The 26,824-nt window shown below is 47.9% G+C and overlaps 1 protein-coding gene across 35 annotated transcripts in view; it reads right to left on the minus strand.

The window, feature by feature from the left end:
- The window catches only part of MYO18A (myosin XVIIIA), a 768,001-nt gene that overhangs the window by 265,423 nt on the left and 475,754 nt on the right, over positions 1–26,824 (minus strand). For all 35 annotated transcript variants that reach the window (XM_085649195.1, XM_085649183.1, XM_085649196.1 and 32 more), the window contains 3 exons: positions 16,875–17,003; positions 5,304–5,447; positions 884–973 (listed from right to left, as the gene is read on the minus strand). In XM_085649195.1, the coding sequence (XP_085505321.1) occupies positions 884–973; positions 5,304–5,447; positions 16,875–17,003 (363 nt within the window). The remainder of the gene's footprint in view (positions 1–883; positions 974–5,303; positions 5,448–16,874; positions 17,004–26,824) is intronic.

Genomic DNA, 26,824 nt, shown 5'->3' on the forward strand with positions numbered 1-26,824 from the left:
AGGCAACACGTATGGACTGGAGAAGAGTAGCTGAAACATGAGGCTAAGAGAAGGGAGCTGTCTGGCAGAAAAGAACTGTAACTTTGGTGGGTTTTAAAATACATAATTTCCAAAGTTGAATCCAGGTACGCTAGGCCCTCTCACAGCATCCATTATCACAAGCTGTCTGTCTTGAGAACCTCTGGGAGGGCTGTATGGATGTATTTGAACACATCTTATCAAAGTGTAGAAGTCCTCTTTAAGTGTCATCTATAACATATCAGCATGTGGTGTGTCTTTTTTACTCTCTGAGTAACTCACTATGTATATATGTATACCCAATATAAATATTAAATATTATAATATCGGATAATTTCAGCAAAAAAGTTGATATCTTGCAGTAAAAATTACAAAGAAATTGCAAAATAGGTTAGTGACATTGAGGTAATACCATTAACAATTGTCTAGCATTTGTGCTGTGAGAATCAATTTAATAAAGCGCAGGTTAAGACAAAATGAGTTTACTAGTCTTTACACAAACGAGTGACTGTGTTTGTACTTCTGAAAGACATCCAAAAAAAGAAATAGACGAATGGTACACAATCATTCTATAGTGGTTTAAACCAGGGGTGTCCAACCTAGGCGCACGTGGCCCAGATTCAGGACAGATTTTCGGGATAACCACATAAAGCACCTTTTACATACAATGACTATGAATGGAACTCCTTTATATCATCAGTGGTTAACCAGAATATCTGGAATGGACCTTGTCCGCCTGATCTTACATTGAATACCCTGGGTTAAAAGCATATATTTGAACTAACATTTGGATCCCAAGTGGTGTCATCAACAATTCCTTGCGACAAAGCACCATGGATGGTCATGTTCACCACGGGTGACTTACCCTGCTCTCCAGCCGGTCGGAGCCTAGTCGCAGCTCATTTCGCTCCTTCTCCACCTTCTCCAGCTTGCTCTTGAGCTGCTGAATCTCTTCCTGCAAAGGTGGTTAAAGAGGTTAGCTGTGAGGGCCTGTGCTTCACAAGTGTCTGCTTCTCACCCCTGCCTGCCCTCACTCAAAGCAGGAGATGGGCAGCTTTTCAAGCACAATTCTGATCCTTGCACACCTGAGACGCCTCATGGCCAGGCTTTCTGTGTCACACTGTCTGCTATAACAGACCAGGTAAAAGACACACAATTGATGGACGGAATGCAGAACAAATCAAAACATTCACCCCCAGTCAAGAGATCTGGGTTAAATCCATCATTCTTTTGCTCACCATGCCACCCCAGTGGGACGGGTATGCTCAGACGTGAGTCCCGTGGTCTCCATGCCACTGGAATCAAGCTATCCTGGCTGAAGAGGGGTGAAACCCCGAAACCGGTCCTAGGATGCTTGGTTCCAGTCCAGGGAGGACCTGGCTTGGCAGTTCGGGCTGGACTGTTCCCATGAGGCACAGGGTCAAGACTGATTTGCATATGGCTGGGTTTAAACTGGAATGGCATGGGGAGCAAAAAAACGATGGATTTAGGCCCAGATCTCTGTATTGGGGTGAATGTATTACATTGTTCTGCATTCTGTCCATCAACATTTGTTTTTGCATACAACAGACCAGGTGTCATTCAATGGGAGAGGATAGAGCACTGCACAGCACATCATATTCCATCTCCTGTGTATGCGATGCTAGGATACTATGAAAGCAGCTGCAGTTCAGCACTGAGATGGGATAAAGTGCCCCAAGACACTGCTGGCACAGACTACCCCACAGTTAGTGCTACCAAGGCTCAATCAAGCGGGGATCGGGCAGGCCACTTTTCAAGACAGAAGGAGGTTGGAGGGATTGACTTGACAGCTGTTTTTCCAAAGTATCCCCGGCGCCTCTGTCACCCACATCCTTCTACAGCATCAGTTTTACTACACTTCTGTCACAACTAGTGTCAATGTATAATCTGCTACCAAGACTCTTTGTACAGCCGCTCAGCTTTGTTCCACAGCCCATGCCTGCCAACCCTTGTTCTTCTTTAAGCTCCCACAGTGTCTGTGGCACCCCTCATCGATCTCTGCTGCTCTACATTGATTGCCAACTTCAATGACTGACTCGCCACTGGACAGCCTGGAAGTCTCTTGCTGCACTCAGAGAATGCCAAGGTTTGTAAGTGGGCTCCGCCTGTATCCTGTCTTCTTCAGGATGCGTGGTGTCTCCACATGACTGAGGGATGCCAAGGGCATGCGGGGATCTACCTCCTCTGCCCCCAGTGACCACAAGTGGGAGGCAGCAAGGGGGTACCCACGTCTGAGTGACAGGAGTGTAAAAGTTTGAGGAGGAAGTCCCAAACCTAGTCTCTGCTCTCCGGAGCTAGCAGTCAAATCTAGGGTGCTGGGACACCACAGCAGTGCAGTCAGAAATTATTAGAGGTGGCCTTCAGCTGTATTGCATCCAACCGAAGTAATAAAATCTACTATATTTCTTAAACTGAACTAAGGGCTCTCCCTGTACTGAGTGTGCTACACGTTGATAGAGGCTTGGTTTTTGCAGACATAGAGGATCAAAGAGAAAGAAAGCACAGAACAATATATGCTTCTATTCATAATAAAATGTGCCACTAATAAAAAACATCAATTGTGTTCATCGAAAAGATCAACATAGAATCCTATAGTTGCTAGTAAGTTGACCAATTAGTTAATATCATCACAAATAATCATGTGGCACTGAAAGATTAAGAAGTGAGGTTAGTGATCATGTGAACGTAGAGAACGACTTTGTCAACAGCAAGGCAACATTTCAATATTTTTACCAAAACAAATGCTGCACCTTAAGTCAAGTCTTAAGGCAATTGTTAGTGGCCAACAGAATCATAGGTTGGCCAGAGTTTGGAGTGGAACACTTTCCCGCCAGATCTTCATGACACATGGTCAATGGCGACTTAACCGCTACCAAAACCGACGGTGCAGTCTCAATGAAAGCAGAATGAGTGCTGAGGCACGCCTACAATTTTGAGTTGTAAAAAATAATGGGAAACAATTTTTAAAAAATGGTGGCACTGACTGCCAATTTATTGGCAATACTAAAAACTGACTAATGTACAGAAACGTACTGTTAATAAGTCTACAGTGAAAAGATGATGTCGCAAGACACTTTGGCTCTAATTTCAGGTTGTCATTTTTTAATGCATTCTGGGAGTGATAGTTTTGATTCAATTCATTCTAACCAACTGGACTAATACACCTGATATGAATGAGCTGTAAAAGGGAAACTTGCGGCTGAAAAATGGTGGCCTGGTGAAAAGGAACAATTTGATCCCACTAAACATGGAGGCTGCCAAACGGAGGACCAAGAGCCATGTCAAGCAGCCACAGCTGCAGCTCTAACAATCGCAACACCCCTGGTCCACAACAAAACCACTGCGTCGCCCCCTCTTCCAAGCAAACTCAATGGCGCAACTACCTGCTCTGTAGCTCCCAGTGTTAGGCCAGAAATGGGTCTCACACACATTGCTCTGTCGAATCATCTCACTCTTAATCATTTAAGTAACTGAAGCTAATCTTAACTGACGCTCCTCAATGCTGGCCTGGGTCTCACCCTTCTATACTGCAATGCACAAATATATCTGGAGCAAAATGATTAACAATTTCTTTCTGCATAAACAGAGAAGCGGTTGGCTTTGGCCAAGTCGAGACACTACTTGGCACCTGAGCTGCTTCTGGGGCCCTGGATATATACATAATAAACTCCTGCCAATAAATCCTACCACAAACAATTCTCGGGAAAAATGCACAAATAAAATGTTGGCAATTAACCCTGCGACCCCTGCTCTTGAAGTCTAAGATGTGCTGGAGAGAGATTACCAACTAGAGAGGCCTCACACTGGAGGCTGGAGCTCGTACAGCCCAGAGAGGCGGCGCGGTGCTCACAAACCTCTCATTTCTAAATTAAGGGAACGTTTGATCACTCCCTGAAGGGCTCTGTTTGAAGCACCAGCCACTCAGCAGCAAGCCTGCCTCCCAGACCGCACTCAGGTACGGAGGGGACTGGGGAATCGCGGCATGTCCTGCAAAGTATTAAATGTCCCCTTTTCTCTCTTCACGCTCCACACAAAATAAACTCTCTCCGCCCCTGGGACTGGCCTCAGTCATTACACAGCAAGGTAACCGGGGCTTTAGATCAAATCCACCGCTCACAGTTTACACAGAGTGTACGCTGTGTGTGTTGGAGGATGCCATCCTCGACTTACTCCTGAGAACTTCAAATGTGTAAGAGATCTACCAAGTCCGAGCTCACAACAGTGAAGGATGCGAAGCCTGAAGCCCCACCCCCACCTCAGGCCCACCACGAACAGCCGCAACCTGCTAGACGGGTCCACGCAGCCCCTTTATGCCGCAGTACCCCTGGACCCTGCTTTACATACTTGTAGCAACAGACAGACAGCATGGGTATTTTTTAGAATACAAAGCTCTTTAGCTATGCGCTACCAATCAGAAAGGACTTAGGAGGCAACCGATTCAAGAGTTGTTAGCCTGAGAAGAATTTCAAGCAGGAAAGTTGTTTGTCTGTAACAACAGAACACCCACATTTACAGCTGTCAAATAATTCCACACCTTTGGAGAGGGCCTATTTCACCCTGACATAGTGACAGAACGTGCCATGTGCTAAAACAGAGTCACTTTCTTGTAGAAGTAGCACTGCAGCAAGCAATTCATCTCAGATGGACACCTCGTCACCTGCCATCGGGGAGAACAGTAATGGATGGTTCATGAGAAGTGAATTTCACAAGGATCCTGAGTCACCAAAGTGTCTGACCTGCAACAGAAGCAATCCCCTGTGTAAATCTTGGCATACAGCCAACTCAAACTACTCACTGCCCTTGGAAATGGCACAGAGCCCTCTCCAACGGCAAGGATGATGGAACTCTATGGTTATGAAACAGACACTACCCTACAAAAGTATTGGATTCCTGTCTGTAGCAATGGCACTCCGCCCGTTACTCATTTCCCCCTGGAGGGCTTCCTCGGATCGCCCACGGGAGCATGGCAGATTCCAAGGGTCCGAGAGGGGCTGGAGGCAGGAAAGAGAAACCTGTAGTAAGTCCCTGCTGCGAGTGGAGCAGAGGCGGGCACTGTAATCTAAGAATGACCTCACACCAGTGAAGGAGAGTCACACACCTGTAGCAGCAGCATAGACACATTGTACAAAGCATGAAACGCCCCCCACATTTGGGGACACACGTGCTGGATCAGTGTGTATTCACATCAGAGTGCGCTGCACGCCTACACCCCCAGCAGCGCCACGTGCCGCCCCTCGCCCACCAGCGCCGGATGGCGTACGTACGTCTTTGCCCCGGATCTGGTCCTCGGTCAGCTGCACCTCGATGAGGGGGCGCACGGTGGTGAAGAGCTTCCACCAGGGCCAGTCCTTCACCCCCTTGTTCTTCTTGATGTTCTTCTGCACGCAGCGGATCGCCAGGTGCTGGATCTGAGGAGGCAACAGAGAGAGGGGTGAGTCTTCCTGCGAGATGGAGCCGGAGCCAGCTCTCCATACATGGGGAGAGAGAGCGAGAGAGGAGGAGGGGGAGAGCAGGCCTGGCAGCCGCACGCACTCCTACACAGGCTGGCATCGCAGGCGCTGCGAAGACGCGGGCGCATTCTAAAGCTGACAATGCGAGGCGCACCCGGAACCAGCCGCGCGCGCTGTGTGCATTAACGGGGGACTCGCCGAGCCCGGTCAAGGGGTCGCGGGCTGCTGGCTAAAGACGTTATCGTACCCATAAAAGACATCCTGTCCTAGCAATAAAGGGCCCTGAACTGCTCATAAAACAGGTGCCAATCACCCCCATAAAAAGGCCTCTGCCTCGCCACACACACACCTCATCATGCCGCTGAGAGGAACTTATACGGTCGGTAAAATGAGCCCCGCTCTCACTTACCGGTCTTTATGGGCTGAAGCGGAGGTCGTGCCCTAGTATCTGAGCGGACTTCACCTGCCGATAAAGGGGCGCTGTGCTGCTCAGGAACGCCTGTCCGAGGCCCCCCTTAATATCTCTAGATTGCATTCTACGGGGCATTTTTAATGACTATAGTTTTTCAAACGACAAGTGGAAAGGCCGAATGTTTTGAACCCTATTGAAGAAATGCCTGGTGTATTCTGGGTAATGTATGAGGTTGTCATGACTACAGCGCTGCACTCCGCCGGAACTTTCTCCATTGTATGCCGGCAGGTGAGGGGATGCTGGCACATATTCAGGCTAGGCCCGAGCAGGCTGCTGTTCCGTTTGTCTGTAAGGGTTAACAAGAGCACCAGACTCGTTCGCAAAAGCAGCACAAACTCCACAGCACACACAGCTTAAATCACACATACAATAGGTACCGCACTGCATCAACAATTCAAACTGCCCAGCTGTACACACAGACACAAACCACAGTGTTTACTGAAGAACTGAAAGGAAATCACCAGAGCAAGCTTCTCACACACGCCGTTAAAATCAAAACATACAATAGGCACTGCACTGCATCAACAATTCAAACTCCATGACCGGCGCACCCTCCTTCCAGTTACCGTTGGGAGAGCGCCAGTGCAAGCTTCTCACACATCGTTAAAATCACACATACAATAGGCACTGCACTGCATCAACAATTCAAACTCCGTGACCGGCGCACCCTCCTTCCAGTTACCGTTGGGAGAGCGCCAGTGCAAGCTTCTCACACATCGTTAAAATCACACATACAATAGGCACTGCACTGCATCAACAATTCAAACTCCGTGGCCGCAACACCCTCTTTACCCCTCCCAGCCGTTACCGAAGGGACAGCGTCAGTGCAAGATTCTCTGGAAAAAAAGCAACACAAGTAGCACGGAGAGTCAGTGCAAGCTTCCCTCGCACACAAAGAACGGTTACAGGTGGGCCGCAGGCATGCAATGTTCCTCAAAACACACAGCATCAGGGCAAGTTTCCCTCGCACACAGAACGCGTAGGGCACAGGCAGGCAGCGCAAGCTTCCTTTCACATACACAAAGGTCGCAGCACGGGCAGAAGCTGGAGAACCCCCACTCCTCGTCACTTACAAGTTGTTTGGCACGAGAAACTGAACAAATATCCTTCATAAACGAGTAAGATACAGCACAATTAGCGGAAGCTTTACTTAGGCACTAAACAGGTGCAACAAAGGCAGCATGAGTGCAAGCTTCCCTCATACACAATAATGAACAGGGAGAGCAGCAGTGCAAGCTTCACTCAAGCTGCTCTAGTATCACACCAACAGCTCTAGAGTGCAGGTCTCCACTATAGACAAGAGAGAACTAACGGGCATCACACAGGCACCCTGCCAGCAGCGGCACCAGTGCAAGCTTGCCTCACTCTCCCAGATGAGAGGTAGCACTGCACACTTTACTCACAAACACAAGAATAGAACAATTAACAGTAGTAAAAGCTTCAACAAGCAACCGGTAGAACACAGCAGTAGCAGAGCAAGCTTCCATCACACAGAGGAAAGAACAGCGGTGGGGCATGGGCGGGGCCAACTGGGTGAGATTTCCCACACCCAAGTCAAGGGCAGGGACACATTCATAACCAACAAACAGGGTCGACGTGCGGCAGCAGTGCAAGCTTCTCTCATACACAATACAGGTACAAGTAGGGCACACACCCTCATTCACAGAAAAAGAATAGCATATGCAGGGGTAGAAGAAAAGCACTCTCCCCTCGTACAAAGAACAGGTGTAGCAGGAGCGGCACAGTATAATCTCTCGTACACCAATAGGTAGAGTCTGGGAGCAGAAACAGTGTACGCTTCCCTCATACACAGTACACACACAGCTTGGGCAGAAGGGTACACTTTCCTCATGCATGCTCTCTTTCTGAGCTCTCAGTTAACTTCATGGGGAGAAACAGGGGTCAGAATTAATGTTTCCGGCCAGTATCTCTCTGTGACCTAACAAGGACTACAAGTTGTTTCCTTGGAATATGGAATAATACACGAACCAGCAATACAGGGTCCAATTTCGCATGTTCCCCCCACCCTCCCCTTTTGGGAGAAATAAGATGCCCAAATTTGTTATGAGGGCTTTTTCTTTTGCCTGGTTGTGGGAGAGTGGGCGCATCGGGAGTAGTAAGGCGAGGGTGGAGGGAGCAAGAGTTCTTTTAAGACCTCTCCTGCTGCAACGCATGCTCTCGCAAGAGATATTGTATGCAACACAGGGCTTGAAGCCCGCCCACTACTTAACATTTACATTTTTTGGCTTCTTTGTCACTCTTATTTGCTGCCTTTTAATTGGCCTTCACTTCCTCTAATTTTGGCTGGAGCATGGATGGCCAAGAAGTGATTGCTTCAGCTTGATTACTGTCCTTCTGTTGATTGTGCTGAGATTGAGGTACTACTTTTATCTTTTATTCTACCCCGTCGTCCTTGTTGAACTTTTTGCCATTTGTAGCTATGTTTTACTCTACCACACACACACACCTCAAAGAATCCCTTGTCTCCTTTGAAATGGATGATTATTGTGACAACAGATGTCATCTGCTTTCAAATGTATTTTCAATACGAGATGGACATGGCGCAATTGGTTTCTTTATGTGATAGAATTTTATTGACAAATGTCTTTTTTTCCATGCATGGGGAGATTAGCTGATTTGTTCAGAATCTCAGAAGTGTTGTGCCGAGACCTAACAAGCATTGGCAAAGCCAATAGGTCTTGCTGTTGCAACTATTGGCTCTGCCATTGCCTTTTGTTCATGTTGTACAGCATGAGTATTGCTGACTTTGGCATTGATTTGTAGCCATGCTGTATAGCTGCGTGACTGCTGTGCAGCATGGCTAACAGTATAATAATAAAAAAGGAGTATGATGCATCCAGTGCTAATGCACTTTAAAAAATAGCCCTGTCTGCACTATAGCACTTTTTAAAATGAACCTCAGCCACACTGCAAAGCATTCACGCTGCCATACAGCATGGCTACAAAACACTGGAAAAGCTAATAGCTCTCACAGACGAGCCCTATTGCCTTTGCCAATGCTTGTTTCTTCAGCTGGGGGGAGCTTCTTTAACTCTCTCAGTGCAGAAGGATGCAGACGGGCAGGGCCGGGCACAGTTGTCAAATGACTTTGGGTCTTGTGTCTCTGGGCCCATAATTACCGGTCCAGAATTTGAGGACTCAATGATTATGGCCTGGAGACACAAGAACTATGTAGTTGCCTGGAGCAGAATCCCACCCTAGGATACCGCTCAGGGCAACAGGTAATAAGGGCCACAATAGGTACAGCAAGACAAACTATCAAGGTACGCAGAGTGGGTACTGAATGAGTGGAAGTAGGGTATGCTTCCCTCATACAAAGAATAGGCATAGGGCAGAAATAGGGTACACTTCCCACATACACAGAATGGGTAGAGTATGGGCAGCAGTGTAAGCTATTCACATACGCAGAACTGATACTGCATGAGTGGAAGTAGGGTACTCTTCCCTTATGCACCCATCAGGCAGAAGAGGGGCAGTAGTAAGGGTACACTGCCCCCATGAAGACTGGGCAGCAAAAGCAATGCAAGCTCTCATACACAAAACAGGTACAGCATGGGCAGCAGAAAGGTGTGTTCTCCTCACACAGATCAGGCACAGCACAGGCGGAAGTAGGGTACTCTTCCCTCATACACAGACAGCTATTGCTTGGTCTGGAGCAGTATCCCCTTCCCTCATACATAGAAGAGGTAGAGTGTTAACAGTGGCAATTCTAGGCTTTCCCAGATGGCAGTTGGAGGAGCCAAGGCAAGGCATGGGGTATGAAGTGATTGGCCAGTGGGTGCAATAGTTTGGGCAAGTGCCGAAGCAGAGGCTAGATCTGGGATCTCTTGGTTGTTCACCCAGCAGTGTATCCAAGGGAACAGACCTTCTCCTTAGGGGAGGACGCCAGCATCATGCCGTTCCCCAGGGCTAGGGCATTGTCTAGTAGATCTGCCGCGGCCGCTGCAGGTAAGAGCGTTGGGGCCGGCTGAGGGGAATTTGGAGAGATGACCACGAGGGAAAATTAAATAAATAATTAATTTTCCCTCGTTGTCGTCTCTTGAAATCCCCTCCATCCAGCCCCACTGCTCTTACCTGCAGCTGCCGTGGCTGCCTATAAGGACTGCCGGGGAACCAGATGCAAACAATGTCCTTTTCATACCCAGGAAGCAAAGCAGGCTAGGGAAACAAACCACCAGGCTGCAGAAATCATCTCTGTCAGGGCCGGACTGGCTGTAGCGGGCACCAAGTGTTTCCCCGGTGGGCCGCCAGGTTGGGATCCGGTTTTAAGTCCCTGGGGTCGTTTTTGTTACCGGGGGCCGGCAATATCGGCCCCCTGTAACAAAATCGGGCGAAACTGGCCCTAGCAAGCAGCTCGGCCGCACCCCTTCCTCCCCCCAGGGGGAGCTAGCCGAGCAGTTTGCTAGGGCCGTTTTTGGTTGTCAGTCCGGCCCTGATCTCTGTCCTAGGGAGAGGAACCAGTGTGTGCCAGGAAGTAGTGTAAATATCCAACTTTATCATTGTGAAAGAACACTGCAGATAGCCAGAAGAGCTCTGCCCGTAGCAAGAGTTTTATGTGATAACAACTGACCATTTTAGGATAAGTTCTCAGGAGACTGTGAGCTGTTGCCATGGACAAGCAGTGCTTGTATATGCGAGAAATAGCCATGTGTGCACAGCAATATCTGTAGGGATGAGCGTGGTTGTGTTTAGGCAGCTGAGAGAAGGGAAGATGCAAATGTCTGACAATATATCTGTAGTGTAAGACTTCTCTGTGTGCACGTGCAAAACAAATGGGAATGTGCTACGTGCGTCTATAATTGTAGTGTATTGTAATTGCATTTATATAGCGCTTACTACCCCTGATGAGGCATTGAAGTGCTTTTTTCGGTGATTAGCACCCTACTCCAGAACCCATAAAGGATTAGTGTTTAATTAGTATAGTGAAATATGAAAGTAACTTGAGTGGTGGATAGGTTAGTTAGTTATTTGGATTCAGAAGGATAGCGGAGGGATAGAAGAGGAAAAATGGTTTGCGTTTATATAGCGCTTGTTACCCGTGATGGGGTGTTGAAGCGCTTTTTTTGGCGAGTAGCCCGCTACTCCGGAACCCATAATGGATTAGTGGTGAATTAGTATAGTAAAATATGAAAGTAATTTGAGTGGTGGATATTAGTCAGTTATTTGGATTAAGAATAATAGTGGAGGGATAGAAGAGGGGAAAAAGGTTTGCATTTACATAGCGCTTGTTACCCCTAATGGGGTGTTGAAGCACTTTCTTGGAGAGTAGCACAGTACTCCGGAACCCATAAGGATTAGTGGTGAATTAGTATAGTGAAATATTAAAGCAATTTGAGTGGTGGATATTAATCAGTTATTTGGATTGAAAAGGATAGCGGAGGGATAGAAGAGGAAAAAAGGTTTGCATTTATATAGCGCTTGATACCCCTGATGGGGTGTTGAAGTGCTTTTTTTGGCAAGTAGCATGCTACTCCGGAGCGCATTAAAGGATTAGTGTTGAATTAGTATAATGAAATATGAAAGTAATTTGAATGGTGGATAAGTTAGTTACTTATTTGGATTGAAAAGGGTAGCAGAGGGACAGAGGAGGGACAAAGGTTTGTGTGTATATATATATATATATATATATATATATATATATATATATATATATATGCCTCAAGCTTCTGGGCAATTTCGGGTGATATATATATATATATCCACAAAAAAGTTACTCTGCATTAGAGGGCCTCTCACGTTGTGGCAATGAATTCCTCTTTTGCTGGCAGAAGGAAGGCTCGTAAACATTGTCCTTACAAGCATATTTATTCAGCTTTGCCTTAAAAAACAAACATGTTTCGGGCAGCATTTCCCTTGATCACTGGCATTTAAAATCCAAGGCAAATTCAGGAAGCAGCAAACATTTCAAAGCGCACCTGCGCCTCATTTAAATACACGCCCCTGGTTCACTCGGCATCATGGTAGATGTAGTATCCACAATATGAGCATAGTACATGCTGCCAGATGAAAACGCTGTTAATCCTGTAGTAGGTTAGCATGTAAGTTCATTGTTGCTCACCTTCCCAAAATTCGATTTCCACCAACTGGAAGCACAACGTTCCCAACAGCGCTGGAAATAATTAGTGCCAGAGACCTGCACTTCTGCAGTGGGGCCCTCCCCGATCTGAGTCAGACCGTAATAAATCCACAAAAAAGTTACTCTGCATTAAAAGGGCCTCTTACGTTGTGGCAATGAATTCCTCTTTTGCTGGCAGAAGGAAGGCTCGTAAACATTGTCCTTACAAGCATATTTATTCAGCTTTGCCTTAAAAACCAAACATGTTTCGGGCAGCATTTCCCTTGATCACTGGCATTTAAAATCCAAGGCAAATTCAGGAAGCAGCAAACATTTCAAAGCACCCCTGCGCCTCATTTAAATACACGCCCCTGGTTCACTCGGCATCATGGTTGATGTAGTATCCACAATATGAGCATAGTGCATGCTGCCAGATGAAAACGCTGTTAATCCTGTAGTAGGTTAGCATGTAAGTTCATTGTTGCTCACCTTCCCAAAATTCGATTTCCACCAACTGGAAGCACAACGTTCCCAACAGCGCTGGAAATAATTAGTGCCAGAGACCTGCACTTCTGCAGTGGGGCCCTCCCCGATCTGAGTCAGACCGTAATAAATCCACAAAAAAGTTACTCTGCATTAGAGGGCCTCTCACGTGCTTCCAGTTGGTGGAAATCGAATTTTGGGAAGGTGAGGAACAATGAACTTACATGCTAACCTACTACAGGATTAACAGCGTTTTCATCTGGCAGCATGCACTATGCTCATATTGTGGATACTACATCTACCATGATGCCGAGAGAACCAGGGGCGTGTATTTAAATGTGGCGTACGGTTTGGACGAGAAAGGTGGGGTATGGTTGACATTAGTTCTGTTTTGAAGGTAGGACGTGATCCAGTCTAAAGCAGTACCCGCTATGCCGGATTCGTAGAGTATCTTTGTATCAGAGTGTCATGGTCATCCATGTCAAAGGCAGCCAAGAGGAGTCGCGCAGCCACCCCGTTGCGGTCAACTGCGTTCTTCGGGTCATCCTAGATGGCAAGGAGTGCAGATTCTGTGCCTCTTCCCAGACAAAATCCTGTTTGGAAGTCTGAAAGTGTAGGATGATAGTGGTTTGTTCTTCTAAGCTTCAGTTCCATACGATACTGGAAAATGGTTGTGCACGATTGTTTTATTGTTAATTTGCTCGGCTTGAACCTTCTGGCTTTCTTTCCAAATTTTACATTAACATTAACACAATGTGTATTAGACGAGATATTTGTTTTTTTTAAAGCAATACCTCAAGTTGACCACTCAGCATCAACTTTAAGGACAACTGTGCTATGTTCCACCTGGTATAGGCCTTTGCATCACCTTCCAGGAGCTAGGCAATGTCTACTCGACCACCGCTACCACCGTAAGGTAAAGGGGCCCTGAAGTCTCACCTAAGTATTGCTGTCCTAGTATCCAGAACTCCAGGTGTGAAGGGAAAATAGGCAGTATCACTCGTAGCTGCTTTAAACTCTCTTCAAATAACCCAATCTGGTGAAAAAGGCCAAAAACACACTCCTTTATGCGTGTTGGGGCTCCACACTCCTTGCTTTCTGCCTTTTTTTTATTTATTACACCAATAGTGATTATTATCTTATTCACCACTGTTATAGTTTTTAAGAAAGCCGACCAGCAGGGGTCCTGGAGCAGTCATGAGGAAGGCTGGGAATCCGCTGACGACTGGCACATTGCGTGGTGTGCGCCAGCCATCAAACTGATTACACAGCAGTGAAATCCCAGCACTGGCCTCAGGGGTCTTCACGCCTCACGGCCACCCTACTTGTGACACGCTGCAGCGTCCACCAACCAGGTGGCCTCAGGTGCTTTAGGCTGAAGATCTACAGTGCCCAGGAATATCTGCTAACTAACCACCCTGCCATCTCAACTCTCCCATCAGGTCACACATTCTAGGTCTGGCATACTGGACATAATTCTTGGAATAAGGGGTTATCCTTGGTAAAATGCTGGTGCTGGCACTTCTTTCCTTTAGGGAGGACGGCAATGGCACCTGGGACGAGGGGGGGGGGGGGGGGCAGGGAACCATAACAAAACGCTGACCCGGACATACTAAAGATATGTTTTGATATATGAATCGACTATGGTTCTTGGAATAGGGAGGCACCAATGGCATATGATGACGCCCAAAATATAATACTGGCCCTCGCACAATAGAGCAAATTATTTACATAAGTGGGGCACCCACTGCACAATTTGAAAAAAATCGGGCCACCTTCTGGGAAGCACCAGGCTTCATTGGCTTGGCACACCAATGGCTTTTGATCAAGTTCAAATGGAAATTATGCTTTAAATGCACGATTCACCGTATTGTTTCCCAATTGAATTGAGGAAAGAACCTCCCATCCTCCAACAATCCCATAAGTGGGCTCACTAGAATTCAGGGCACATATTATGCCCCACTTTCGAAGATCACTAGCCACTATTTCAGAACCATTGTATACAAACATATTGCGGTCATTGTGCTAATGATCGGAGGGTAGATGACTGAGATGGACCCACATGCATGAATTAACTTGCACCTCTATGTTGTAACAGCAGTAGGATGTGTTTGAGTAGATGTGTCAACTAGACATATCTCCTTTTTCTGGGACACAAGTAAAAGTCTGCGCATTATACACCTATGAGTCTATGCATTTCACTATATTTATAAATCCATACCTATGTTCTTGTACATCCCTCGATGCTTGAGATCTGCTGAGGTATTCTGTGATTGATTGTGCTTATATACTGAATGGCCCGTGCACATCTGTGTATGTGTGTGTATGTGTGTATGTGAGTGGGCCCATGTGTGAGGGAAAGAGAGATGAAGAGCCAGGAAGAGAAAGAGGAGCGTGTCTGTGTGTTCGTGTATATCCATGAGCACGAAAGAGGCAGACAGAAATAGTGCAAGCAGTGTAATTGTTTCAGAGTGTGCCAGCACAATCTGTGTTGGTGTCACCTCCTGAAAGCACTGGGCTTACCACTAAGAGGGAGCCAGTCATGGTAGAAAAATGCCAAACCATAAGAAAGTGTAGGTGTGACCTGATGTAATGCCAATTTTAAAAGTATCTCTATGTGATCGCAAAATTTAGTATTACGTAGGGTACATGTGTTGTGTGCTGCTGCATGATGATATAGTGCCTGCAACTGCGTGATGGCACAATCTAAGGTTTTGCGATGGTGCCTGTCTGTACTCATACAAAGCCCCAGTGCGTGGAAGTTGGTCTCAGTGGATGCCATCACAATAGTTTACACTCTGGCAGTAAATGTGTGGGCTGGGAGTGCACTCTGGCAGTGCTTGCTGAAACAATGCCAAGCACTGTGATTATGTCAACGTATTCTGGCATAATGCCACGATCAGAATCAGTTTAATTTCACAATGTCATGCTATGCCACAGTGTCTCTTATGGTTGGTCAATGCTAGGCACTATGTTGGTGTAAGCGTAAACTGGTGCAATGCTGTACACCAGCAGCCCATTAGTGGAAGCTTGAAAAACGGCACACTCTGGGACCTCTCAGAAAGGTGGCACAATGCCACCCTCTACCACGCCATTATCTTGCACAGGCTTTGTGATGTGCTTTGCATACCCCTTTAAGAGTCTTGCAATAGCAGTATGTTCTGCGACTGTTTTTTTGAATGCTGGCAAAAATGTTTTATCCCTTACACATTGTTAGACCTGGCATCCTGGCCGTGCTTTCCTCCTAACTTTTTACCTTCAGACCCCCTGTTTTTGCTGCCTTCATTTTTGCTGGCCATAGGATCGCCAGTAAGAAGGATTGCTGTGCTGCTGTAAGGACTGCCACTCCGCTGGACTGTTACTCTGAAGGAGCTTCTGCCTTGCTGTGCTGTCCTCCTGCTTGCAGCTCTCTTGCCTGGGGAGGAAGAACTGGACCTGGACCCCATCTTGAACCCAGGACCCCAGAGTGGCTGAAAGGGCTAGTCTGCTGGCCTCCTGATCTGAGCCTATGGGACATAACAGGCTCCCCCACAGAACCTGGACCCGTCTTCAACGAGTTCCTGACCCCCAAGAGGTGCGCCCCTCAGGTCCTGGATCCTTGGTGTCGCTCAGTGGGCTCTTAATGAAAGCTTTTGGGCTCTTCGCAACCGCCAACGGGTCTGTTTGCACCGTGACCGCGCAGCTTGCGCCAAAAATCAGTGCAAGCAGCATGTCTCTTTGCACAGCAGCATCGGCTGCTCACAGGGGACCACCAGCGCAAAGCACTGCTCCTTGTGCCGATCACCGCCCACGCCGATCTTTTTTCTCCTCGCAACCCCCTCCAACACAAACGGGACTCTTGGCACAAACCTAAGTAGGTAAACTTTCAGCTGGGCTAATCTGGGACTGTATTCGACCCACGCTCCATCGTGGACAGCCTGAACTGTTGACTTTGACCCAGTCCAGCATGACCAGATAGCCACAGTTGTCGCCTTATGCTTTTAGGAGCTATGCTGCATTTTATTCTTAAGAAATTTGTAACTCATGTTGTACTGATTGGATTTTTGTCGTTTTGGTCTTGTTTTATTTATTAAATTAAGAGCTATTTTTGTAACTTGGTGTGGGATACTTTATGTTTGGTGCTTTCACTGTTTTACTGTTTGAAGTTTTGCACAAATACTTCACACATTACCTCCAAGTTGAGCTTGACTCTCCTGTGACAAGCTACCAGGAGGGTGAGCACAAGTTAATTTGGGATTTGCTTGTGACTTACCCTGACTATGACTGTGGTTGGTGCTTGACCAGAGCTCACATTCCAGTCAACCAGTAACCCAATTTCTAACATGTGAACAAGCAATGTGCCATCGTACATTACCTTTCTCTTTTTGAAGTGCTGTCGGGCGAGATATCCCCTACATGCCGCCTGAAAGAGGGTGATATTCCGTCGCGTCTGCACATCTCTTTGCTCCTCAAGTTTTGCAAGAGTTCCTGCCCTGAAAAACACCTGTGAAAAAAATACAACAAAAAATAAAGTTGTTAGGAGCAGCTCTAAAGTCCTGGTGATCCAGCATTAGCACCTGGCGCTGCCGGGTCCCCATTATGCTCTCGTCTTAATGTTGCACCCTTTGCTCAAGTTCATTCTATGTCCTCCTGCTCCCTCTGCCTACCCTTAGTATGTGCCCTTGCTTTCCCTGGCTCCCTTCACTCTGTGCCCCTGCTCGCTCTGGCTCCCTTCACTCTGTGCCCCTGCTCGCTCTGGCTCCCTTCACTCTGTGCCCCTGCTCGCTCTGGCTCCCTTCACTCTGTGCCCCTGCTCGCTCTGGCTCCCTTCACTCTGTGCCCCTGCTCGCTCTGGCTCCCTTCACTCTGTGCACCAGCTTCCTCTAGTTTACTTCACTCTGTGCGCCTGCTTCATCTGACTTCCTTCACTCTGTGCTCCTGATCCCCTGGCTCCCTTCACTCTGTGCACCAGTGTTCTCTAGTTTTCTTTATTCTATGCACCTGCTTCCTTTAACTCTGTGCTCCTGCTTCCCCTAATTATCTTCACTCTGTGCACCTGCTTCCTCTGGCTTCCTTCTCTCTGTGACCCTGCTTCCTCTGGTTCTCTTCACTCCGTGCTCCTTCTCCCTTTACTCTTTGCTCCTGCACCCTCTGGCTTCTACTCTGTGCACCTGCTCCCACTGGCTCCCCTTTCTTGACGCCCCCGCTTCTTCTGGCTCCCTTTACTCTGTGCACCTGCTTCCCCTGGCTCTCCTTACTCCGTACCCAAGCTTCTTCTGGCTCCCTTTACTCTCCTTCCTGCGCCCTCTGGCTCCTTCTTCCACCTTTACTCAGCAACCAAGGGACACGTTACCTCAGCCTGTCACCTGGCGGCCACTGTGAGCAGAACCCCGGCCAATTCACAAAAGTCAGTTTGGAAAGTGTACAGACCAAGGGGGCTAGAAGCAGCCATATTGAATGCTGCGAGGGGTGCCCTGTGACGTTGTCTCAGATCTGGTCGAGGGGCGGTCAGGATCAGACAGAGGTTTGGCAGCTCTATATCATAAGCCACGGTGACAATCCTATTGGATAGTTTATAGTTTCAACCAGTGCTTAATTTATTTTAAGAAAACCGGTCAAGGGCCCAAAGTTTTTCTTCGGCATTGGAACCCGCGCTGCTGAATACCAGGCCCGCCTGGGTTTTCCCGCGGTTTTTGTATAGCACGAGCCTGACCCATTTGCATTAATGCGCAGTTAATGATCACCAGATTACATTACAGGACTGCAAAACTGCAGCTGGTCCAGAATCATGCAGCTAGATTGGTCTATCAACAGCGAAGATACTGCCACACTACACCCTCGCTAAAGAAACTGCACTGGCTTCCAATTATACAAAGATCACTGTTTAAAACGGGCTACATGATTTTCAAAATACGGCAGAGTCAAAGCCCCACGTAAGTGTCCTCTAGAATAAAGAGCCATACTCCTGACGCAACCTCAAATCGGCCCACCTCAATCTCCCAGAGGTTCCTAAATTCTACAGTGAGAGGCGGGGGAGACCAGGTTTGCGGGGCGGGCTCCCGGCATTTGGAAATCTTTTCCGGATAACATAAGCGCAGCAGTCTCCAGGGAGCACCCCAGAACTCTGCAGGAAGCACGGCCTCTCAGACCAGCTTATGACTGACCCACGTCCATGTCCTGCTGCTAGTGCTCCCGGCACCATGGGACCTGTCGGTGGACGCGCGCTTGAGAGCTTTGCTATAACATAACGTATTCCATCACACATGGCCCGATGAAGGGATTTACCCAGAATCACAGGATGTCAGGCCAAAGCCGGGACTGAACTTGGTTCCCCACACCCACACCCAACGCCGGCAGCTCTGCTAGTTATGTCACATCTCTTGATTCCATCACATGCCTCCTTCTTACACTACCCTACACTTCCTGTCTCGTAATCTTATTCTTACAGGCTATTTTTTATCTCTGCTTTCTTGCTGTTTTCCTTTCTTACCCTTCTTTCTTTTACTCCCTTTCTGCCTTTCTCTGGGTCAAAGTCTGATAATGAAAATAAGTTCTGGTGTCCACCACATGCAACCTCTGGCACAAATGAAACAATGGTTTCAAATGGATTCAGCTGTCACATACAGGCTTTTGGACATTGGACTACATGAGTAAAGCAAACAAAAACAGGCCTAACTCTAAATGCCAAGTGAAATCAATAGACACTGCCAGGCACCAATACACGGTTTCTCGGTGTACCTGAATTTAACCTGAATTTATTTCAAAACAGTTCACTTGACGGCAATAAAAACCAAGCTACCAAGTTAATCTAACAGAAACCATTTTTAAGTTTCCAAACAGCATTTCCACGAAGGAGGGCACGCGAAGATAAACTGGTGACTGTGCCATGGGTGAAGGACTGCTGGCTGCTTCCGGAGGATGTTTGGGAACATGGGAAGTGTGCCGGTTCACCGCGTGCGGATGGGACTGCGAATCCATCCTGACAGGGGAGATTAACAGCACTCTCACCAGGCACCCTGCACCTGGATGTGGGACCACTGGTTTCAACAGCCCCCGACATTCATCTCCACTATGGGATTGGCACGCGCCTCCTGGCGTATTGACGGCTGAAGGTGGCACATGCACTGCAGTGCCCCAGGTATCTGCATACCAAGTGGATAGAAAGCGCTCCCATCCACTGTTTGGGAGCTGAGATCTTTGAGACAGCGGCCCCGTGGTCAGTGGTAGTGTAAATGGCTGAGATTCAGTAGCCTTGGGAAAGTCTGCGCCTGCCCTCAGGCTAGGAAGCAGGGCTATCTGCAGTCTGGATTCCTAGCCACCGGTCTCTGTATTTTTGGCACATTTGTTGGTGCATCAGGTAGGAGGAGGCACCTGACCAGAGGTTTCTGCCCACTATGTGAGGCCAGTTTTTGCAAGCATTTGGGGCCTCTCCTGCACTGGCTCATGTGCATTAATCCCCGAGCCGCTTCTGGCCTACAGCTGCTCGCCCAGGGCGTTTAACTATCACCCTAGTAGACTTTAGAGACCGAATAAGCCTTCTGACACACACCAGCCACCAGGGGGTGCTCTGGGTGCGGATAACGCCTTCAGACAGGCACCTCTTTACAGATAATATCAACCAGCTTTGCGACTGAAGCGAAAGAAACTATTTTTAGGCAGAAGTGACCACAGGCGTTGTGCAGTCACTCAAAGCGAAGAGAGCCAGTGGGTAAAGTAGGTTGACACATTGCCGCATGCTGTCTGCTGTGGTAGATTAAAGGACAAGGGAATGACAATTTAACAGAGAAATGGATGAAGCCCGCAAGCCAAAAACCCTTCGGTCTATGTATGTAATGTATAATTTTTTGGCGGGGGGAGGGGGGGGGGGGGGGGAAACAATAGACCACATCTAAATAAGCATTGGCAAAGCCAACAGGCCTGGTGTAGAACATCAGCCTTTTGGCTTTGAAGGTGCATGCTTTGTTGTGGTTTGTACACAACTTCAATGTTAGGGAAGCAACTGGGCCCTCATCATTTAAAAAACATGTGAATGACAACATCCGACCAACGAATGAAGCTGTCTGGTTGACATATATATAATAGTGAAATAGAAAGATACTGGCTATCGCCAGGCATAATAATAGAACCGGGCCACGGTCATGAAACAGCACATCATAGGTGCAGGGTCATGTGCTGCTCAGTTTGCAAAGGTGATGAGCCGACAGTGACGCTGCCTCCTTAGGATGTACAGGAACAGATGAGGAAACGCACAATTCTATTATAAGGGATCCAGATTAGGGCGACAAAGCCGAGAAAGCCCAAAGTGCGCTCGCTGTGTACTGGGATTGGTGGCGCAGCCGCATCATCAGAAAACCAGACGTGATTTCGCCTTTTTGACAAAAAAGAGACCGCGCCACGAAACAGCAACAAGATAAGCACAGGCACGGCATGGGGCGGTATCCCTCCCCGGGTCTGCTGCACTATCAGACAGTGTCCATTACAGTTCTCAAGCACTATCACCCCACCCTTGCACCCACCTCCTCAGATCGCTCTCTGCCAATCCCCCAAGAGACGGCCCCCCCCTGATTCCTTATTAAATGGTCCAGCTTGTCTCGGCTCCGAGTTGGAGCTGCGGACAGCAGAAATTGAAGCAGGGGATTGAAAAACCTTTTTTTCATTACTGCTGCTAAATGGAGTTATCCATCGTAGCTTGCCGAGCGCAGCACTCCGCCCCCAGCAGCCCCCAGACACAGCACTCACCCCGCGCAGCTCCTGGCTCAGCTGAAAGCGGGCCAGCGCGGGCCTGCCCCGTGGGCTTTCTGTGCTGAGCCAGGACTCCCGTTCTAAAGAAGGGGGCTAGAGAGTGGGTGCACGAGGCCTGGAGACCAAGGAAGCTGCAGTCAGCGCGCTGCACGCATCTCCAAGACCAGTGCACGGGTTCGAGGGCGCGCCGGGCTCTGCAGGACATCCAGGTCAGACTGGGGCTGATGGCTAAACTGGATATGTGACACCAGTAAATCTGGGATTAATTCTGGCTTCCTCGCTGGACAAAATTGTGTGATCCTAGGCAAATATTTTATTGAACCAAGCCTACTTTTTTCGTTATGACACATAAGAGCACGGCCAAATACACGAGCTCTGGATCTGCGCCCTACAGAAACCTCCTGCGTTTGATGTCATATACATCTAATGCACTGTAACGCAAATCTTGGCCCCATATAGGGTACAAATGACAACCGGGTTGCCTCTTAATTCACACTGTCGTCAGGATTGAGGGGGCGGACAGTAATGTTTTTCATTTCATGTTTAAAAATGAATACTTTAATAATTATCCATCAATGCAGTGATATAATCTGATGCCCAAAGGTAAACGCTTCCACATGGCACAGCAATATGCTTTTTAGAATTATGAGGAGACATGGCCATATTCAACATGTTTTTGCATGATTTACATGCCAACTCTTCTCAGGGTTTGGCTTGTGTTCGGGCTCTAAGAGCCAAGCCGGACCCGTGGCTCGGCTCGCCTTCCTATAGATGCTCACGCACACACCCAGGCTCACAGTGCCACAGTTCCCCATTTCATATCTACAAGGAATTCCCACATTTTCAACAGATCCAGAGAGGGTACATAGCTGTGACCTGCAGGGCCAGCAGGGCCTAGCAAAGCTAGGTGCACACGGTCTGATGCACAAACCACCGTTAACCCTTACTACATGCATTGCTCAAGCAGGAGCCTTAAGCGTAACATGCTTAGCATTTTGAGGAAGGAGGCCCTGGGTGAGTACACTGGAGTTTAGCTAATTCCCATGATTGACTCAGATCAGCAGCACTAGTGGTGGCCAGTCATAGGAGGAGATTGGTGGGATCTGGGAGGGCTAAACACAATAGTTTAGAGTGCCACCAACTGGAATAACTTACAAGGCCCTGGAGGGAGCAACCATATGCTGAGGCAGTAGTGACGCCTTAGGACAGTCAGACCACAGCTCTAACAGAAGTAATGGAGGGAGAAGACAAATAAGTTACTTACCTTTGGTAAAGCTCTTTCTGGTACATTTGTTTTATCTAACTTCAGGTTACTCCCCGTAGTATACTCCAAAGGCGCGAGGCTTGGCCAGAAATCTTTTCTGGATAGCCGTGCTCCAGCATGCTTGTAGGTGGTACCTTCAGCTCGGCACTGACTCCACACCGCCCTGGAAGTTACGGAGCAGAGCCACATAAAAGTGCCACCCCTGTGCACTAACATCAGTTTCTAGTTCGTTGACTACTTGCCCACTCTCTGCGCCCTCAGACGCGAGATTACTGTACCAGTGTGGTGAATCCTTACTTGGGACATATTTAGATGTTAAAAAAGAGGACACCCTGGTGAGAGGGAAGGTGAGAGGGAAGGTGAGAGGGCAGTGATGAATCTGCAGTTAGACAGAGTATCCATCAGAAAGAGTATTACCAAGGATAAGTATCTTATTCTTCTGATGATACTTCTAAGTGCCTCACCTTAAAATAAACACCAAAGAAGTAATTCCATCAGGTAGAGGGTCTGTGGAGTGAACTCAGACCCAAAACTCCTGCAGGTCTAAGCGGGCGAAAAGCCCTTGCTGCCCGACCTGGCTATCAAGAAGCAGGCAACAGTGCTTTGTGAGCGTGAGCACTGACACCCATGTTGGAGCCTGGCAGACGTCAAGGACAGGCACTCCACATGTCAATGGAGTGATAGCAGCTCGAGCCTTGGTGGGATGGGCTCTCAGACCTTCCAGAGGCTGCTTCTTGGTCACTGCATAGCAAATCGTAATGCAGAGCTCTATCCACCCTGACAGAGTCTTCTTCTGCACAGCTCTACCTTTCTTTGCGTCAGAAAACCCCACAAACAGTTGATCATCCACTCAATGGCACTTGGTAAGAACGATGTAAAAGCTTAAAATCCTTTTGAGATCCAGCTGATGGAGCCTCTCCGCCTCTTTTGAGGGGCAAGAGGGGAGCAAAGAGCGTTCATAGAGTTATGGATTACCCAACATGGAAGAAAGTCAAGACTTTTGGCAAGAATGCCCCTCGAGTCCTCAGCAACAACCTGTTCAGGAAAAGGGTGGTGCAGGGTGAAGGCACCAAAAGTGCCTCAAGTTCACTCACTCGACGGGCTGATGCTATTGCAATGAGGAAGACTGTCTTTAACGTCAGGAGAAGCAGCGTGCAGCTATGCATCAGCTTGAAAGAGAGTAATGTCAAGACCAAGTTAAGTTTCTACTGTGGCATCACAAAATGTTTGGGAGGAAACGTATCAAACCTTTAAAAAATCTCATTATAACAGGCTATTTATACAAGGATGGTTGGTCCAGTAAACGCAGAATGAATGAAAAAGCTGACAAATAACTGTTAATAGTGCCCACTGCAGGGCCAAAGATAAAACAAACTAAAGGATGTCCTACAGCTTTACTTGTAAAGGGTCAGTCTTGCTTACGTCACACCTGGACACAAGTTTGTTCCAGCCTCTGGCAAAAATGGATTTCGTCAAAGGGCATGTGGTGGCAAAGATGACATCAACCACTTCAGGCGACAGATCAAGAGCAGTCAGGTGACGCCACTTAATCCCCATGATGTGGTGTAGAGTGTACCGATTCAGGTGGTCAGCCACGTCCGGTTACTGAGACAGGATGTCCTCACTAAGTGGTAGCCTTATCACGGTACACATGCTCATGCCCAGAAAGTCTGTTATCACACTCTCCTGGCCCAGGCTGGAGCCACTAAGATGCACTGGGCCTTTTCATTCATGATCTTTTACAGAACTGCCAGAGAGACAGAGGCAAGAAGGCATACAGGAGTCATGTGTTCTATTCCAGCTGGAACGCTTCTCCTAACAAGTATTCTAAAGGAAACTCCAACATGTAAATGCTTGACATTACGCTTTCTCATTGGTGGTGAAAGGCTCTAGCTGAGGTCCTTCCCACTGTTAGAAGAAGCACTAGTGCTACCTAGGGATGTAGATGCCAGTTGTGATCTGCAAAACACCACCTGCTCAGTTCATGCTGCTCTGGCATTCAGGTACCCTACCAGGTAGTTTGTGATAAGGAAAATGCCCCGACATTCCATCCACCTTCAGAGGTACTGTTCCTCCTGACACAGGATCAGGACCCCACTCCACCCTGTTTGTTGCAGTACCTGCACCAGCCTCCCCTTGATGATTGGCAGGAAGGCCTTCAGAGCCAGAAGAATGGCCCTTAACTAGCAGACTGATTTGAAGCCAGTCTACCAGAGGAAATAACAGTCTCCTGATCTCCACCTCCCCCTAATGACCTCTCCAGCAGAGCAAGGATGTGTCCGTCACCACCTTCAGCTCTGAAAGTAAAAGAGAGAAGTACGTGCTGTTGGACGGACTGTTGTTGAGCAGACACTACTGCGGATCTCAATCAGTCTCTTCTGAGACCTGGATGGCATCGGTCCGACTGCCTTGATGCTGGGCCCATTGGAACTTCACATTCCAGTGCAGAGCCTGCATGTGCCACCTGGTTTGGCCAACGAGGAGAATGCAGGTGCCTAAGGGGCCACAGCGCATCAGAGCTGCTCTCACTGTAATCCAGGATCGAGCATGAAACAGCTGCATTATAGCTTGAATGTCCTAGACGCATTGCAGCAAGGGTAAGTCCTGAACTCCATTGAGTCCAGGAGGGACTTTGGCTCATTTATAGTGAACACCAATGATGTCAAGAGGTTCACATTCATCGGAAGGTGGTCCCTGACTGACTACAGCGAGCCCATCTTCAACAGCCAGTTGTTGAGGTACAGAATACCAATTTGCTGAACCTCTGACGATGGGGCTTTGAGGAGGCTGAAAGGGAGCACAGCAAACTAAAATGCTCTTGGCCTACCTTGAACTGCAGATAATGTTGGTGGGACTGAAGGATGGATATTTGAGATTTTAAGTTCTACAAGTCCAAGGATACCATCCAGCCCTCCCCGCCTACCTCTTTCCCGGGTCCAGAGCAGACCGGATCTGGGCTAGCATGAGCATTCTGAATTCCTCCTTCAGCAGAAAGGCATTCCGGGGCCATAGAGCCAAAATAGGTCTGGGGGACCTGTCATCCCCGTAATGAGGAAATAGCAAGAATAACAAACCCTTCCTCTTTCCGAGTCCAGACCCTTTTCAATGGCAACTTTGGAGAGCAAAGATACGCCTCCTGTAACAGGATGGACAAGCGCTTATCGGAAATCTGAACTGGTGTTGGAGGAGTAGTGGGTTGGGCAGAAAGAAGAGGTAGGACATAGTCATTTTGAACTATTTGTAAGAACCAGCTGACGGACATGACAGATCGCCAACTTGGGAGGAAATGATGAATCCTTCCCCCCCAATGGTTGGGTATGCCCCACTAAGGGTAAACTAAAGTGGTATAATGGCCATTGTAGCAAGGAAAGAGGAGCTGGAGGGCAGATGCCTCTGCTGGTTTGCATACTGTCTGCCAGACCCACATCCACTGCCATGAATGGACTAGTGTGCCTGCTTCACTACCTGGGAAGGCTGTCTCAGTCAATGCTCCAGCCCTCTGGAATAGCCTTTAAACTGTCTGAATTGATGTGGCCATTGTATAGCACAGATCAACGCCCCAGAAGAGTGCACTATAGTTATACAGTCCCTAAAACACCGTGCCACAGAGTCTCCCTTTTCACAGAAAAGGTGGCGCTTATTAAAGGGCGCTTATATGCTTCTCCACTCCATCACTTCCGGGGTGAAGTGGAGCCAGCGCAGAGCACACCGTGGCACAGCTATGGAGAAAGGTTTCCTATATCCAGCCTGGTGCCTGGGAAGTATTCTAAGGTGAGGAATCTGGGGCGAGAAGTCTATAAAAGGTAGTTATTAGAGTACCCTACAGGACGAGATCTTGGGTATAGGATACAATCACTACCGCTTCCTGGACTCAGGTCACTCCTCTTTACTTCTGGTCCCTGACCTTTTGGCTGCCTTTAATACAGAATACCACATCTCCTTGATCAACATCCTTAAAAACTGAATGGCCATTGACGGTGTGACATTGAGGGGGTTAACCTCATACCTGCCAAATGGTGAAAGTCAGCAACACTTTATCCAGCAAGGCCAGCCTTCAACAAGGACTCCCAGAAGTCTCCATCCTGTCACCCAAATTTTACTCCCTATTTTTAATCTCTTGGGGCCATCCTCAGACTGTGGGATACTGAACCATCAATATCCCCAACAAACTCCCGATCTATATGAAAATCACGTTCCCTAGCAACATTCTACTGCTCTTGAAAAAGCCCAAAGATGAATGTCGAATTATCACCTAAAACTTAACCTTTCAAAAAACGGAGTTTCTGTTAATAGCATCCAATAAACCCAACAGATCCACC

Source organism: Triturus cristatus, chromosome 3_2, assembly GCF_964204655.1.
Source record: "Triturus cristatus chromosome 3_2, aTriCri1.1, whole genome shotgun sequence".
In the NCBI taxonomy this organism is placed as follows: Eukaryota; Metazoa; Chordata; class Amphibia; order Caudata; family Salamandridae; genus Triturus; species Triturus cristatus.